Below are 17308 nucleotides of genomic sequence, written 5' to 3' on the forward strand. Positions count from 1 at the left end.
ACAGAAATAAACTACATTAAAATTGTAAAATCATTTATTTTTCATCCTATATATCAACTGCATTATACCAGGAATAACTGATGATCTATTCTATGGTTTCGTAGTGAGTTATTTTCTCTGTGCGTTGGTTTTTAACCAGCTGCACCTTAAATCGCAATAAAGCAAATAACTTCAACATATCTTATATGCTTTTTATTGTAAAAAAAAAACAGACACAAATTAGTGTGATAATATAAGAAAACATCACTGAGAGAATCGAAATAAAAGTCAGTTTATAATGAGATAAATATTTTTTTGTATTGAGGTAGAAGATACTCGTATGTCAATGGAATAAGATGGTTTATAATCTGAAGTCAACAGATTCAATATTTATGCATTAATTACATGGATGTGTAAAACTACAACTAATACCTTACAAAACAGCATAAATAAAGGCTTTTTATAAATGTCGGTAGTTTTATCAGGAGTCACATATAAAGCAGTGGTAACCAACCTTTTAAAGGGCCTATGTTAGTCCAAATCAACTTTTTGAGCTTTTAAACTGTTTCAATTCTTCTGGGAAGGCTGGCCACAAGTGTTAGGAGTGAGTTTAAAGGACATTTTTTGACCGTTCTTCCATATCAGCATTAGTGAAGTCACACGCTGATGTTGGACAAGAAGGCCTGACTCTCAGTCTCCACTCTAATTCATCCTGTAGATGTTTAATCGGGTGGGATCAGGACTTTGTGCAGGCCAGTCAAGTTCCTCCACACCAGACTCTGCCATCCTTGCCTTTATGGATCTTGCTTTGTACTCTGGTCCACTGCCATGTTGGGAGAAAAGGGGCCAGCTCTAAACTGTTCTCACAATGTTTGGAGCAAAGAACGGTCCAGAATGTCCTGGTTTGCTGAAGCATTAAGAGTCCCTTTAACTGGACCAACCCCACACCATAACACCCCCTCCACCAATTTTTATACTTGGCACAATACAATCAGACAATAATCGTTCTCCTGGCAACCAGTTGCTTTTGTTTCCACTCTCCCATTTTCTTACTATGCAGCTGACAGTCGGCTGCAGAATATTTAGTAGCGAGGAATTTTTTAGGACTGGATTTGTTGCACAGGTGGCATCTTATCACACTTCCACTATGGAGTTCACTGAGATCCTGATAGCGACCCATTCTTTCAGATATGTTTGTAACAACCGTCTGTATGCCTCGCTGCTTGATTGGAACATCTGATTCCAATAATTTTAATGGGTAAGCAAATATGTGTGAATTGAGTAATATTTTGTTCTATTCATGTCTAATCCTCATGAGTTCTTCTCTCTGAGCTGCATAACCCTGATTCCTGGTTGATGGGACAGGTGTTGTGAATGAAACGGTGCCCAGATCGAAAGAGCTCCTGTGTGTCGCTGACTGTGTGCATTGATGATTGAAAGACATCCTCTGCCTCCATTTATCGTTTTACTACAGTACCGGTATATTGAATTCATTTTAATGTGTATTTAAAGACATTTCAATAGGTGGAAAAAATTGCAGGGGGTAATATAAAAAAAAAGGTTAATCAACCAAAACTTTCGCGACCCACATGCAGTACCTCTATTGACCCCCTGTTGAAGACCTTCGGTCTAGATAGTAAAAAAAAATCTGTTTTTTGGCCTCAAGAGGTCTCAGACTTTGTTTAGGCTTTAAAAGTGGCAGGATAAGGCAATGTCATGATGAAATGGGCGGCATCCAAACAGGGAGAGATGGTAAGTGGATTTCCTTGTGAAGTATATACTTATTCCACAAGTGAATACCCGTGTATTGGTAAAGAGTGTGAGCAGTGTGAGCAGGTAGATCGCATGAGAGTGTCGTGCTGCACATACATCAGCTGTGAGATCATACTGTATGACTAAACCATGCGGTTTAGTCATACAGTGTGAGCCGTAGCTGCATGCAACGATTGAAAAAAACGGTACAGTGTACGCCCGGCTTTACCGGCTTGTTTTGTTTGTATGACAGCCATTGTGGAAAACGACTTGTGAAGATTGACCAGCTAGAAGAGCGAGGTGCGCGTGAACACTGGGACCAACTGGATTTTCCAACTGGATCCCCGCTCTTTTTGGCCCTAATGTCCCTCCGTTGGTGGACAAACTTGCCTGTTGCGTTTTTCCACTTCCTCACTGCCTCGATCGTATCTAGACCAACAGCTAGTTTGTGATTGTCCCCCTTGCGTTGTGGCGTGGAATAACATAGCGCAGACCACGCTTCAAAACTGGGCATAAATCAAAGATTTCCGCATCATACCTGACACAAGCTCAATGCAACACACTGCTGCGGGAGTATAACCAGCACTTAAATAGGAGATGATAATGCTGTCTTTGTTATGAGAAAACCGAGCCACAATTGAACCGTGCCTAGCCCTGCTGTTAAACTAGTACTAGATTTAGCGCAGTTCAGTTGAGCCTGGCACGGTCCAGTTCAGTCGCGTTCCATTTGCACTCAACAGTTGTCTTGGTTTCCATGCTCAGACCGTTCTCAGCACGGTTTCAAAAGGGTAGTGTGAATGGGGCTTATGTTTGGTTTGTAAAAGGCACACTCTCCCAAGACTCTTTGATGCAACTAAAGAGGAACTGTGATGCTTCAACATTCGATTTTAAGTCAGATGGCCTTTTTTCTCCTGACAACCATTTTAAGCAAATCAAACTTGGGGAAACTTTTTTATGACTAGAAGGTCTATAAGGTCTGAGAACAATGATTCTAGAGAGCCTGAAAGGCAGGCAGAACCATTTTGTTCTTCTTCCTCCTTCAAGCGTTTGCTGATGTCTTTCTGCTGACACACACAGCTGAATACTGCAGCGCAGCAAACTGCCAAACCCTCTGATTCCATACATGTGCTCACGATTGGTGACGATATGAGGAAGTGCATTTGATTCACGGCACCTGGCTGCTATTGACCCCCATATGGAAGCAGTAAGGGTGTGCTTGTGCATCTAGAGTTAGATTTTGTAAACGTTCATAACTACATGATGTAGCATGCTGTGCGTGGCCGTCTTAGATCGCTTGATTACATTCAGAATTCAAAGACCTGATGAGAAGCAGAAGAATTTGAAATCTGTCCCGATAGGTTTAGCTGAGGCTGAGGATTTGTTCTTTTGTGGGGTCGTTTTTTTGTACATAAAACAAGGAAAGTTGTACAGAAGCGTTTTCTGTTCTGATCCATACGTTTAAACTGTATGCAAAGGAGCTCTATGGTAAACTAAAGAAAATTAAGGGTATAAAAGTATTAATAGGCTTTGAGTTTTATTTTCAGATCTCAGTGTATTTCACCTGGTTTTCTATGTTTCATCAACACAGATCAGCGCATGAATAAAAAAGCAGAGATAGATGGATACATGGGCTGTAATCGTGTGTTTTCCTTTGATCAGTTTTAGCCAATATGTGTATAAGTTTGCCAATTCATTGGTCTGTTTAGCAGCCATGTCTTGAGATCAGGTGAAACTCGTGTTAATGTTTAGTTTGATTAATTAATGAATATTAATTTCTGTTCAATTCAGTCTTAAGAATTGTTATCAGTTTGTCATTTTTGCAATGTAAATGGCCCAATAATTGGGTGTATTATAGTGATTTGACCTGGGATTGTTAGATTGATGTCAAACTTATCTGTGTCAGCAGATAAAAATCAGGAGGAAACAAACTTTCTTTTCTCAGAGACCTTTTTTGTTAGTGTTTCATAGCTATACAGTGAAAGATTCCTCCACCTGGGCGTGGTTTGGTGGCGCACGCAACCCATGAACAGAGGCCTTAGACACAGCTGACCTGGGTTTGAATCCGACCTGTGGTCCTTTGCTGCATGTCTCTCCCCCTCCTCATACTCCCTTTCCTGTCAGCCTACAGTAAAAAAAAAAAAACTGTCCACTAGTGCTGTAAACAAAAAAATAATAATAATAATTCTTCCACCTGAGCTCTAGATTTCTACAGCTTATTCAGAGTTAAAACCTGCCTAACTGTGCTTTAAATGTCTCCACACTTCCCCTCCCCAAATTATCTGCTCTGCACCTTGGTCTTCATGATTTTTATCCCCTTAAATTTCTCCACCTGACCTGCTTTTTATTTATAGGTAGGGAAGTAAACGTGGTCGACAACATTAGCTTTAAAACGTTAACATTTTAAACAATATATAATTTTCTTCCCAGTCTGCAATGATCCACCGCCTTGTGCTGGTCTGGTTAAATACAATCCCAGCGAAATACAGAAGAGTCTGTGTTTAATGTATATGAAAAAGATCAGTGGGTAATGCTTTTTAAAGAGAAGGCAACTAGGTTAAAGATGTCTAACAATTCAGTTCAATTCAGTTTATTTCTATAGCGCCAATTCACAACATGTCATCTCAAGGCACTTTACAGTTCACCAGAACATACAGTCAAATTGATTCAGTTTTCTATCTAAGAAAAACCAGTTGATTGCCTCGACTCATTGACTCAAATGCAATCTCTCACCCTAAGCATGCTTGTAGCGACAGTGGAGAGGAAAAACTCCCTTTTAACAGAAAGGAACCTCCAGCAGAACCAGGCTCAGTGTGAGCGGCCATCTGTTGAGGCCGACTGGGGTTCAAGGAGAAAGAAGCAGAGATACAGAAAGAAACAGAAATACAAAAAGCAGCTGTATGAGGCCGCCACATCCAGGAAACACAAAGCCAGGCGGACGAGCTCAGAGCCACCTCCCGCTTCACAGGATGAAGAGAGCAAATCCAGCCAGTAACAGTCAGAGAAACAGGACTAAACTGGAAAACAGAACGATCTCGAACATCTGACAATGGGTTTGGCCTCAGTGCTCTGAATATGGGTGAAAGGGTTGTGAAGAGAAGCTCACACAGCTTCAGCTGTTTATTGGATTGCAGCTGTTGTGGAGATGTGAACTGACAGAAAGGAGTTTGAACTTATGAGCAATCCCATCACAAACAAAAGCCAGCACTCAGCTACAACACCGCTACCAGAATTATGATTAAACTCTCCTCTTTTTGGGAAGTTCATGTTTGGCACTGCAGGTTTCTAAAGAACGGCAGAGGTCCGATCCCTTAATAACCCCAGGATTTGAAAGCAGCTTACTATTACTTAAGATCCACAGTCAAGATGACCTCTTTGTGCACGTCAAGCCTTTCTAACCACGGCCAAGAAACACGATAGGCCGTTTTCTTTCAACCAACAGCACACAGCCCCCGCAGGTGACAATCATAACGCTTCCAAGTCACTGGAAAAAAAAAAAAACAACAAAAACACGACACACACAATCAGACAAGCTTTTGAAGCTGATGGCATCCTGCTCTCCTGGTACTCTGAGGGATTGAGTTGCTGGTTCCAGGCATCAGAGCGGTGAAAACACTGAAACATAAGCCTGTGGATCCCATATCGGGCTCGGCCCCTGGGCCCTCCATCTGAGCCGCAGGAGAGTTGTAACTGATAGCCCCGCAGGTAGCGGCGGCTCAGGCCGCCTCTGACGCCGCAGCGGCCCCTGTGCTAATTAGCTCCCATTGTTTATGAGGAGATTGTTTCTGATGGGGAGCTTGGCAGCCACGCCTCACTGATTCCCCATCATCATCATCATCCCCTTCATGTAAGAGTGCTGACCTTCTCAGCTGACTTATTTATGGATTCTTTTGCTGTGCAGCTGTGCTTACTCTGTGTGCGTATCCCACAACATTCAGTGTTTTTACCTTCCATCACATTACAGCAAAAACCTGCATTTTATTGTGATTTTATGTCCTAGACCAACACAATGTGGGGAATACCTGCAATATAGACAATGAAGCATGGGTTTAAGTAATCTAAATCTGACTTTCACTGATGTGTGGGAAAGAAAGAAAGCCATAAGGTGGTGTGTCAGCACAGCAAATGGACAGTAAATTTGAGAAGGAATGCAAACACAAATATAGGACCAGCACACTAAACACAACCTGACACAAAAGAAATGCTGTAATCACAGAAGACTGAGAGAAGTACAACTGAACTGCATTTCAATCTGAAAAACTCACAGAAAGAAAAGACAATTGGAAGAGTTTCATTGATACAATTATTTAAGCATGTGTCATTAGCACAGAATTTGGTTTGATACGTAGAAACAGGAGTAAATAATAGGACTGTTATTAGGCCTGAAAATGGTGTCAAAGTGGAGAGGATGAAGTTGGTCAGTTCATGACTGCTGACTGGTGAGATGGAGTGCTTGAGCTGTATGAAGAAATCCGGTGGGCTGCTTGAGGTGATACTAGTGCATCACTCTGGGACCTGGAAGATGGAAGTCCAGCTTGGATAACACAGGTTGAGTAAACCTGTCCATGATGAGCAAGCATGAAGCAACAGTGGAGAAGAAAAACTCCCCTTTGGGAAGAAATCTCTGGCAGAACCAGGCTCAACATGGCGGTTTTCTGCCAGACCGGTTGAAATGAAAAAGAGAAAGCAGTAGGAATCTGGGAGGAATGAAACTCTGATGAAGCTTTAGGTAAGGTGGTGAAGGAGGGGCTGGAGGTGGGTTGAAACAGGGTCATCTGAATAGAAGTCCGACATAGCGCGGCCGCTTCCTGCACTTTAGGCACCTTCTTTGAGATGTAGATTGGAGTCCCTATTTGAGATGAACTATGGCTGCTGATCGGCCCGTGACGGAGGCGAATAGTAATTGTTTCTTCAGTTGAACTTCCGCCTTGGCTCCACAAAACAAAATGATGCTAACACAGAAAACACGTGTAAAAGGAGAATGAGCCAAGTAGCAAAAATAATCTCAAGTTAAGAAAAGCTCCGTAGCAGAAGTGCTCCAGACCAGTAGGGGGAGACGATTACAAACTCATATGGGACCAGATCCTTAGTAAAAACATTAACTGGAAGCTCAGAGAGATTCATCTTTTATTTCTACAGAAGCTACGTACTGTAAGGACACAGCAGGCAAGTGGAGGAAGGTTTTAGCTGAGACAAAAAAGTAGCTATTTGGCCTGTAGGCACAATGTAACTAGATTTTTGTGTTTTTGCTAAACATTAAAAAACACAAAAATATCGATAACCGAGAGTGTTGCTACTCAAAAACTGTATACAATACTAATTTACTGACACTAAAGTCAAGTGTTTTTGCACATTTTTGCAGTTGTTCAGTTTAGATCTCTGGATTATTTGCACATTTAAATGATATTACCTAAAAAAAAAAAAAAAAACTTTTACCCTTTAAAGCCTGATCCAAGAATAAAACAAAACAGAAAATTCCTTTTTTTTTTTGTTTGAAGTCCTTATTTGCTCTTTTAACAAAATATGTAAAAAGAAAAAACAGAAATACATCTTTGGTATTAATAATTCATTACTATGCGATAAGTCAAGATTATTTTTTGTGTAGTCTTCTACTGGCTGTTATCAGGTATATGTGATTGTGTACAATAGGATTTTGAGCAAAGTTTTTACCATTAAATTATGCAAAAAGTGTCAGACGCAAAACATTTTAGAAACCGTATGTATCAAATATGTGGCATTATAGGGTTAAATATTGTCAAACTGTGTTATATTAAGGTTATTTGTTTTGCATTTATTTACATTGGTATTGAAATGTATCGAGTATAAAAAATATTCCCTGATATTGACTTTACAATTTTAGTACCATGACAATCGTTGCCTGAATACAGAGACCAGACTATAAAACATGGTGATGGCAGTATCATACTGAGATGTGATTGGAAATAGTGTAACTTCCCTTCCTCTACAGTCATGCAGCATGGCATTGGTCAACCCATGTTTAAACTCTTGAAGTGAGGAAAAGAGAATAAGTCTCCCCAGATCTTAATATTTTTGGACGGCACCCCAATGTTTCTGAGGTGTACAGCTGAGAGGATTTAAGGTTCAACGCCACTCTCGGAACAATGCCCACAGGTTTTCAAAGTCAACCAAACCTGTTTCCAATTTCAAATCAACCCACTTAGCCAAAACTTTTGATGTCATAAGCAGTTGTAATCCTTTGCACTATTATATCATCAGCGTTTAGAGAGAAACACAAATGCTACAGCTCATCTCATGTCAAGCTGTTACCACTAAAATATTCATCTCATTATCAAGCCTTGCGCTTCCCGCACACCAGAGCTAATCCCATAAAGCCCTCTGAGGCAAACTGAGAGGGATGGATCTCCTCCTGGACACACGCCATTGTGGCCCGTAATGCCTTATTAAACACAAAAGCATTCATCCTTCGTTCTCACAGACCTCTTAAACCAAGAGCGGCGCAATCAAGCTGAGTGGAAGGGAGCAGTTTGGGAGATGGACAGGCCTGACCCGAATTAAATGCATGTTAGAAATCAAGACAATCATTCAAAGAGGCTTCAAGACTTTCCAGATGTTTGCTTTTGACCGCCCAACCCCTCCTTCTTTTCGAGCTTTGATTCCTCATGTCGAGGCAAACAGCTGTGGTGGGACTCAGGTGAAGGACAGAAAGCAGAAACATGTTGTATTTACTGAGCATTTCAGCAAGAGGAGGGGCTGTCCTGATTATTTCTATGGAATCCTGGGTGGGATATCGGTAATGGCTAAATACATAAATACATTTTTCTAACGACGTAATAATAATAATCTCTGTGATATCTAATTTGAAGTCTTCAAACTGGTTTTAATCAGAACCAAACCATCCACTAAACTGACACTTTAAAGTCTGCTCTGATGCTGAACAGATTCTGATCCTTGGACATAAAAGCATCGTGCAGCTCCTGCAAATATGTCGGCTTAATGTTGGCCAGGGGAATCTCCAGTTCAGATACATCAAAAATCTGCTGTTTTGAGATCTGACGACTCTGGGAGCCACCGGAGTAGTCACCGGAGTAGTGAATTTGCCGCCATTTTTTTTGGGATGCATGACTCTTGTTGAGGAAACCTTCAAGGGATGGGTCCTCTGTGGTCAAAAGGGATCAGACTGGTCAGCCATTACTTCGACACCGCTGATATCAGGACTCATTGTACAAGGCAATGTCTTTTAATCCTTTATCCTCCTTTATTTTTACTCACCTGCTTCAGGACTGCACTTGTCCTCTGAGACGCTACGTTCCAACTTATTTAATCTTATATTAGCATCTATCACCTGTCTGCTGTGACCTCTGACATCAGCAAAGTATTTCTGTCAGGACCGATGCCCCATGTGTCAGATAGCACTCTCTGAGTCAGATAAATGTCCCTTTCACAGTCTTTAAATCCCTCCTAGCACTAAAACACTGACTTGCATCAAACCAACGAGTTCACAAAAGGTTGCATGAATAAGAATGTAAACTAGAATTCTATATATATACATAAGTACTGAGAGGGCGGGGCTTAAAGTCAGAGTAATATGGATGTCATTGTCCACCTGTAGACATGTTCTGCATGTTTAGACAACTTTTAACATTGAAAAGCCAGACTCACTCAAAAAGGTTGTTGCAAAAGGGAGAAGGCATTTCAGTGGCTTGTCAGTCAAGGTGACTGTTCTTTTCTTACAAAGATAAGATAAGATAACATAGCTTAGCTAATTTTCATAGTTCCTACCGGCGACCTTTAAGTGATATAAATGACAGGATAAAGGAAAGGAGTGTAAAGCATAAAGATACGAATGAGAAAGCAAACATACGTTTTTCTCTATGGCACGAAGATATCTGGCACATTCAGAGTGCCCGTTGTACTCTGCCAAGTCTGCTGCTGTGAATCCATCAATATCATCATCTGTAGGGTTTGCTCCATTGGCCAACAGGATTTTACAGCACTGAGAAATCAATTGGGAAAATAAGGTAATAATAACAATATATCTGAAACTGTATTTAATTTATATAGGAAATAAACTTGATGCTAAATTAATGAATAAATGAATACTTTAATCTAACCTCCAGCTCTCCATTCTCTGCAGCATCATGAAGAGGAGTCCCTCCCCAGAAATCTTTGATGACTTTAGAACCCATGTAAAGCAGCAGCTCCAAGATGCAATAATGCCCCCTGCTGGCAGCAAAATGCATAGCTGTTGCTCCTTCTCTGTCTTGGCAGGACAAATCCACGTCGGTGCAGGTCACCTAGGGTTCAGGAAACACATCAGTTTAGACAGCAGCTACCAGGACGAGCCCCTTCAGAAAAATAGGTCAGATAAATTCATGGTACTGACCAGCCAACCCACCACAGCCTGATGCCCCATGTGAGCAGCAGCATGAAGGCAGGACATGCCGTCGTGGGCTCTCAGGTGAACGTCCGCCTCACAGTCTTTTACGAGATACTGGACAACGGGCAGGTGCCCCTCCTGGCAAGCCAGGTACAGGGGGGTGGCTCCCAAACCCGTCTGCTGGTTCAAACACCTGAACAGGCAAGCAAGGAGACAAGAGATGCAGATGATAATCTGAATAAAAACAAAATGTTTACTGCAGCAACAGGAACTGATAAGAATGTTGATACTTTTCAGGACAGCTTAATGAGCACATTTGGCACGTGGAAGAGCGTACACACTCTAAATCCATGGATCTCTCTTTAGTATATCCTGATTACTGTTCTTTAGAGATCGACCATCGGTCTGCTACGGTGAACTCTGCTGATCTTTAAAGGCCTTTTAATAATCTCACAGGCAACCAGCTGATTGTAACATTGCTGTAAAACAGCACAGACGACTTTATTAGTAACCCTGATTTACCTCCTCCGGACAAGACCCGGCTGTACATCTACAACTTATGGATAAATTACATTCTTTTCAGAACCAGAATGTTCACATGTTGGACAAAGAAGACAGATGGTTTGAAAGGGGTGTGAAGGAAGCTAAGAAAGAAAAACCAACCTTAAACAGAGGGGGTGGACTCAGGTTTCAGCTCTCAAAAACCTACAATTCAGCGATAGAGTTAATTCCTTCCCTCTATAATCTCAACCCCAACCCCTATACAGGCGACAAAACCATCTCGCCTGGTCAGCCAGACCAACAACTGCCCCTAACAACCCCCCTTTCAGAGGCATAGACCAGTATCGGGCATTGCAGGCTAACAAAGAACCCAAATGACTCCCTATTCCCTGGGGATGGACCCCTTTTTCTGGTTCAATTTGCATGTTTTCTAAGCTAAAACAAGATTTTGGGGAACTATATAAATCTTCAAACTCAATGCTAATTCTGAGTTCAGAATCCTGTTGCAGAATTCCTATCCAGGAAGCGGAACGTCTTCAAACATGGAAACAAAATCCAGAAGATTGTTTTTTAACCTTTTTGGAATGACTACGACCTGGATGAATGAGAATCTTCACCAGCATATAACCCTAATTTAGATTGATTAAAAGCACAGTGTGTAGTACTGTACTGGGAGTTACAGCCTGCAGCTGGAGTGAGCGGTGGAGTTATAGGCCTGTGCAAAAAAAAACAAAACACTAAATCTTGATAAAATAAGGTAATACACACCAAGAGTCCACGGATAATGTTCTAATTGTCTTTTTTAAGCCTGAATAGAATTTCAGCATTGGGTGCAGTGAGGATCAGAGGAGCCTGTGGCTTCAGTGAGTGGCGGAGTGGAATGAGAGAAGGTACCAGCTGGTCCATGTCTGTGCTGGAGGTAGGATACGAAACAGTCTTTCTGGGGCTAAATTAAAAACAATTGATGCTGCGATTTAATGTAGGTAAAGTGATGTCGCAGAAGCGATTTTCTACAATGACGGACTCCATACCGTTAGAGGGGGTGGGGTGGTTCATGTCGCTCCCATCTGACCGTTTGATGTCACTGAAAATTACACATTGAAGCTTTAAAGGACTTAAAACAAAGTCTTCTTTTATAAAAGTAGCAGAATCACATAACGAAACATGTATTAATATCCAATCAAAGGTCACAGTTAATAAAAAAAAAACAGAGTAAAAATGCAGAATAAAAATATAAATTGTATTCGGAAAAATATAGTGTATAATTATGTTATACATTTTGACGGGTTCAACATGTATAAATATTAACTTCTGGTTAGGATGCTATGGTGGATGTGAAAGGATTCAGCACCAATAGGAATAGCAGGTTGAAGCCACATTAGACGGAGGTGTTGCCAGATCCTAGTAGCTCTGGGGTAGAGCTGAAAAGTGCCTTTTTCTCAGCGTTCTATTTTTCAAGCCAAAAAAGCAACAAAAAAAAAAGAAGAAAATAGTCAAAACTAGGGTGAAACAGGGCCTTGGTGTCGACCAACTGAAGCAAAGGGACTCAGGAGCCACATGGAGTTTGCAGCTTTTCTTCTGAGCAGCTCATTTAAGTTTTCAAATGCTGACCAAAGATTAGCATTAGCAGACCTGACAACCATACATTATGGAACACGGGACAGAGTTCACCACTTTCTGGCTTGGAGGAACTAAACTTTTAGATATCTCCTTTATTTCAGTGCTAAAAAAGAAAAAGCAACATTTACTTTAGAAAATCACCGATACATCAACAGTTTGTGCTCCTAAATATAGCATAACTTTGTCATGGAACTTTAAATCCTGCTTTTCTGGGGTAGGAATCTGTCACTGTGCTCATCTCCCATATTTAGGTTGCCAACAGACACAATGAGCAGGAAAGTGACGAAAGGTTAACGACCTGCAAATCTTAATTGCATCAGAGCATCACAATGTGTTTTAAAGCTCTATTAGGAGAAGCAGCCCATTAATGCTAACTGTTACGTATGGTGGAGGATGTAGCATACTGTGGGCCTTAGTCCCTTCTAAAGTCTTTGGCTATCTGGATCAAGTGAATCAGAACTCCTGGAAACATTATGACATTAAAGGGCCCACATGATGCAAAATCTACTTTATTTTGTCTCACAACTATGTTATAATGCCTATCCATCATAAAAATCATGTCCAAAGTGGTATTATGCTTGATTTATGCATGTCTGAGTTATCCTAATAAATGCTGTTTTCTAATCAGTAGCCCCTCCCTGTCCTAAAAAAACCCATGGGCATGATAGGTCTACATGGAGCTGTGAATACCAGTAAATCTAACACAACATGCCAACCTTGTCTGATCAGTGAGCTGTGATGTGAGGCAGAGTGTGATCATTTCTGCTCAAAGTTAAGATAAAGTAGAACTTTACTCTTTTAGCTAATGTTTAACTTGTAAAAATTTATTTTTTAGTCTCTAGGGCGATGTCAGAATGGACAGAAACCAAACTGGGATGGGTGGTGTCGCAGAGAAGGCAAGTGATCTTTCTTTAGGTTGGTAGAATCGCACTAGAAAATAACTGATTCTTTATAATAATTTAATTCTGTATTGTGCAAAAGGGATATTTCATGCTTATAGATCAATGTAGGAAGGCTTAAAGGTGCAAAGTCAAGACTGGGAGCAGTGAGCTAAAATAAGCAGACATGATAGTACCACATAAGTACCTGAATGCCAGATGGTGAAAGGTTTGCCTATGCTACATATTAGAACCCAAACGTCCTGCATTGCCTCATGGGGAAGCAATAGCTCGGTCAAAGACCAGCCAGCCAGAATCAAATAAATCCGATTTACAGCAACTCCAGTTAGTCCTCCTAAGAACCCAAACATAACATCAGAGGAAAAAGAAAAGTCCTCTTCCTGACAAACTCAAACAGGGAGAATTTCATGGTAGGAAATATTTAATTCAAATGAGAAAAAAAGTTACAGGTTAAAACCTTTTCAATAGCAAATTAAACTAATTAAAATTATACTTATCTGTGAAATGAGTCTAATTTAGTCTTCTGAATCCACGCTAGCTGTCACTGGCATTAGTATCACTAAGTTTGTAATACTAAAACTGGATCTTTTCACATCTTCACTGAGGTGCTAACTGGCTTAGCCACTTTACTTTCTTGTTATCTCCCTGCGCACAAATGCAGTATCATACCTCCGGTTCCTTGGTGCTGAAAAATTGAGCTAAAACAAAGTATAAAACACAAAAATAATTAACAACACGCCAGCAGGACGCTGTCATTCCTAAGAAGAACTGTTTACACAACTGGAGGGAGCTACTGAATATATGTATAGATTTAAAAAAGGTCAACATGAAAACAACTGGATATTGGTTTTAATAAAATACGTGCAGTCTACTCTCCAAGTTTGGATGATTTGAACAAATTATTAAGTGCTCAAAAGACAAAAATCAATCTCTCGTCAGCGCCACCTGAGTCCAAAAACGTAATCTCTACTGAAAACCAATAGGCTGAGTGTAACAACAGAGAGGAGTCAGAAGTCTAGATCAGGGATCTGCAACCTTTCATATCCAAAGAGCCGTTTTGCCCAGAGTACCGTACTACCGAATAAAAGTTGTTTAGAGGCGCAAAATATACCATGACTTTTTCTAGAAAACCTTTTTTTTTTTTTTTTATCTTGTATAGGAAATTAGTTGTTGCCATCTCAAACAATCAATTCATATATTTTTAATGTTAAAACGTATCATTTTCAAGCTAATTCATAGAAAAATGTCTCTTAAAACATATTTCTGGTTCTTTTAATCTCATTTCTTTTCCATCTTATAAAAAAAAGCTAAAGCTATTGATACCGGTATATATTATAGTAAATGAATTAGCTCTTTATATACATTTTAGCCGCTATTAAGAGACGCTGGAGAGGGTCCAAAGAGCCATATGTGGCTCTGGAGCCGCAGGTTGCAGACCCCTGGTCTAGATGTTTTAGAGGGATTATACAAAGAGAATTGCTTCAATAAAGGAAATGTTCTAATTCTACTAAATGTTAAAGGGGAAATTGGGGGGTTTCATAGCAGAGGTACTAATTATTGTATCACAGCTGATTTTCTAGAAAGAAATCTCACTTTAACAATTAGTTTTCCGCAACTCGGATAATAGGAATATATTTTCTAAATTTTTAGGTGTGAGGTGGAACTACAGCAACAAGGGATAAATTCATCTGAAAGCTTTTTGACTCCTCTTTGTTCAGGTGTCACCAAACGAGGCTGGAAGTGCTAAATTATTCATCAATAAAACCAAAAGGATATTTGGCACAAGGAAAGGAAAATAAAGCATCAAGTTTGTGATGCCGACTGAACTTAACTCTGTTCACAGGAGGATTTGCAGGATGAAGCTGATGTAAGAGTTTTTGGCTTAATTGTAAAAAAAGAAAAGGGAAAGTTGACCTCCGACACACCAACTCACAGCAGCCTGTCACCGTTCTGCAGCCTGAAACGTGCAGCGCTCCTTTCACTTCATTAGTTTCACCTGACAACAGGCTATCCATCACCTGCTGGGGTCAGCGGGAGGTGAAGTGAAACTGAACCACAGTTACAGGGCTACACTGCTCTTCCTTCCTTCTGAAACAGCAGCAGCAATGCTCCAAAAAAAGCAATGGAAAAACAGAGTGCTTAAAGTGATCACCGGAGGAATAAATCAGGCTCAATAAATAGGATATTTAGCTAAAGCTGGTACGATTCCCTAAATGTATGAGGCTTTATTTCCTCAAACACCATTTCAGAATACAAGAATAATAACAATTAGGGAGTTAAATATGATTTAAAAAAAAAGCTGTGGGCTGAAATGACGTGTTGGTTGTATAAAAGTTAACATTTATAAATCCAACCCACACCTGAAGGAAAATCAAAATAAGATTGACTTTTATAAACTTTACTTTATGCAAAATCATTTATTTGTTCCAGGACTCGTTTCCACTGTGACGGTGTTGGAGACGGGAGTTTCAGAACCACGCCTGATCTAAGAGGGACATGAGGTCAAAAGTAGCAAAGAAACAGACTTTTTGATTTAGATCTCTGACTGTGAACAGATTTAATGCTTATAAATTTAGATTTCTTTTTTAATCTTTTGGCCACCGAAATAAGGAAATATACTTCTTCTTCCAGTGTTTTATTCTCATTTATCGGGTAAAATTGTTTCTCCCACGTGGACAAAAGGCAGTTATAAATTCTTTTAGATATCCATTCATCTATCAATTAATGGATCGATTTAAAAGAAAATCATTTCAGTAAAATGGAATATTAAAAAAGCTTTTATTGCACATTTTATAATTGTTGTCTTGCCACGGTAAGATGCTTATTCTTTTAGCAAGTGTCATGTTTAAAGTCTTTGCACCAGAGCTCATGATTCGCCTGAATTACCAAATAGTTGACAATCATTAATTAATCACGATAAACTGCTTCAGCTAATGTGGATGAAAATCACCTCCTCCAGAACCAGCAGTTCCCCTCTAAACCAGAGGGTGGCAGCAGTGATGCTCTCAAATTAAAAGTCCTAATTCAACATTTTGATTGTTGTTAGAAATGCAGTAAAAATTTATTCACATCAATGTTTTACCATTAAAGATGAGAAAAACAGAATCCATGCTTTTCTCAGTACCTTTGCAGGTCATCTATGAGTCTTTTAAAGCACAACCGCTCCACACATTTATTATGCAGAACCATATATGATTCATTTAGACCGTATAGATGTGAATGTGTGTGTAGATTTGTTGGCAAGACCTTTAAGAAAATCTAGTCTGTTTTAAGTTATTTATTTGGAGAATATTTTCCTGTAGACCGACCGAGTTTTCTGCCACCCCTCTTTAGTCCCTGCATGGCCACCCAATTGAAAACGTCTGAGCTCCGCCTCTGCCCCCAAACCTTTATGGACTCCTGAAGCTTGTAGAGGAATCCTGAATCTCTGGGAATCCTTTAGCGCCCCTAAAAGCCCGACTATCAGCTCACCTAGGGGCCTCCTGGAGGAGAAGTTTTAAGCAGGTGAGCCCCCCGTTGGCTGCAGCATAGTGGGCCGGTACCGCTCCACAGTTGGTCGCCACATTGGCCTCCCCTCCGACAGACAGCAGCCACTGGGTCACCTCCACACAGTCGAAGCGAGCTGCTAGGTGAAGAGCCGTGGCTCCTGCTGCATCCTGATCCTAGAAAGTATTCACAGGGAAAACATCGCTAACTACACCCTAATATCAGCTAAACGTTATAATAAAGGATGATGGATCTTTCCAAAACTTCCACACAAAATGCTTTGCCCATTAATAACCTCATAATGGGCTATTTATTTCAGTCATGAAGTCCAGTTGGTGGAGGGAACAAAAAATTAGAGAAACAAACAAAGCCTTAACTGTGCAGTCATTAAAGTACATTTAGGAGATGGCTTTGCACCCAACATCTGGAAATCATTTCTACTTGCTACTGCTGAAAGTGGATCCACTAGAACTCCACACATATTGCATAATCAGCTAGTAATACATCATAAAAAAGCACATGAACAGCACTGATTACAACCTGCAGCAAAGAAAATGCTCTTTAGACTCTTGGTAACAGTATGGATACAAATACTAATATAAAAGTAACAGTGTGATGTTTGAAAAAAATTTACACGTTTTTAGGAGCTTTAATCACAAACTTCAACATATCCTGTTGGATTTGCATGTGAACGACTAAAATCCTGCTAATTGGA

At 40.3% G+C, this 17308-nt stretch overlaps 1 protein-coding gene across 1 annotated transcript in view; it reads right to left on the bottom strand.

Moving 5' to 3' along the window:
• Positions 1–17308, bottom strand: part of LOC119781809 (espin-like protein) — a 42899-nt gene that overhangs the window by 23797 nt on the left and 1794 nt on the right. Inside the window, exons 2-5 of the mRNA XM_038282393.1 lie at positions 16579–16769; positions 10094–10280; positions 9822–10004; positions 9572–9703 (exon numbers count right to left, since the gene is read on the bottom strand). Coding sequence (XP_038138321.1) covers positions 9572–9703; positions 9822–10004; positions 10094–10280; positions 16579–16769 — 693 coding nt within the window. The remainder of the gene's footprint in view (positions 1–9571; positions 9704–9821; positions 10005–10093; positions 10281–16578; positions 16770–17308) is intronic.

The sequence above is a fragment of the Cyprinodon tularosa genome, unplaced genomic scaffold (assembly GCF_016077235.1).
Source record: "Cyprinodon tularosa strain WSP-4 unplaced genomic scaffold, ASM1607723v1 ctg182, whole genome shotgun sequence".
In the NCBI taxonomy this organism is placed as follows: Eukaryota; Metazoa; Chordata; class Actinopteri; order Cyprinodontiformes; family Cyprinodontidae; genus Cyprinodon; species Cyprinodon tularosa.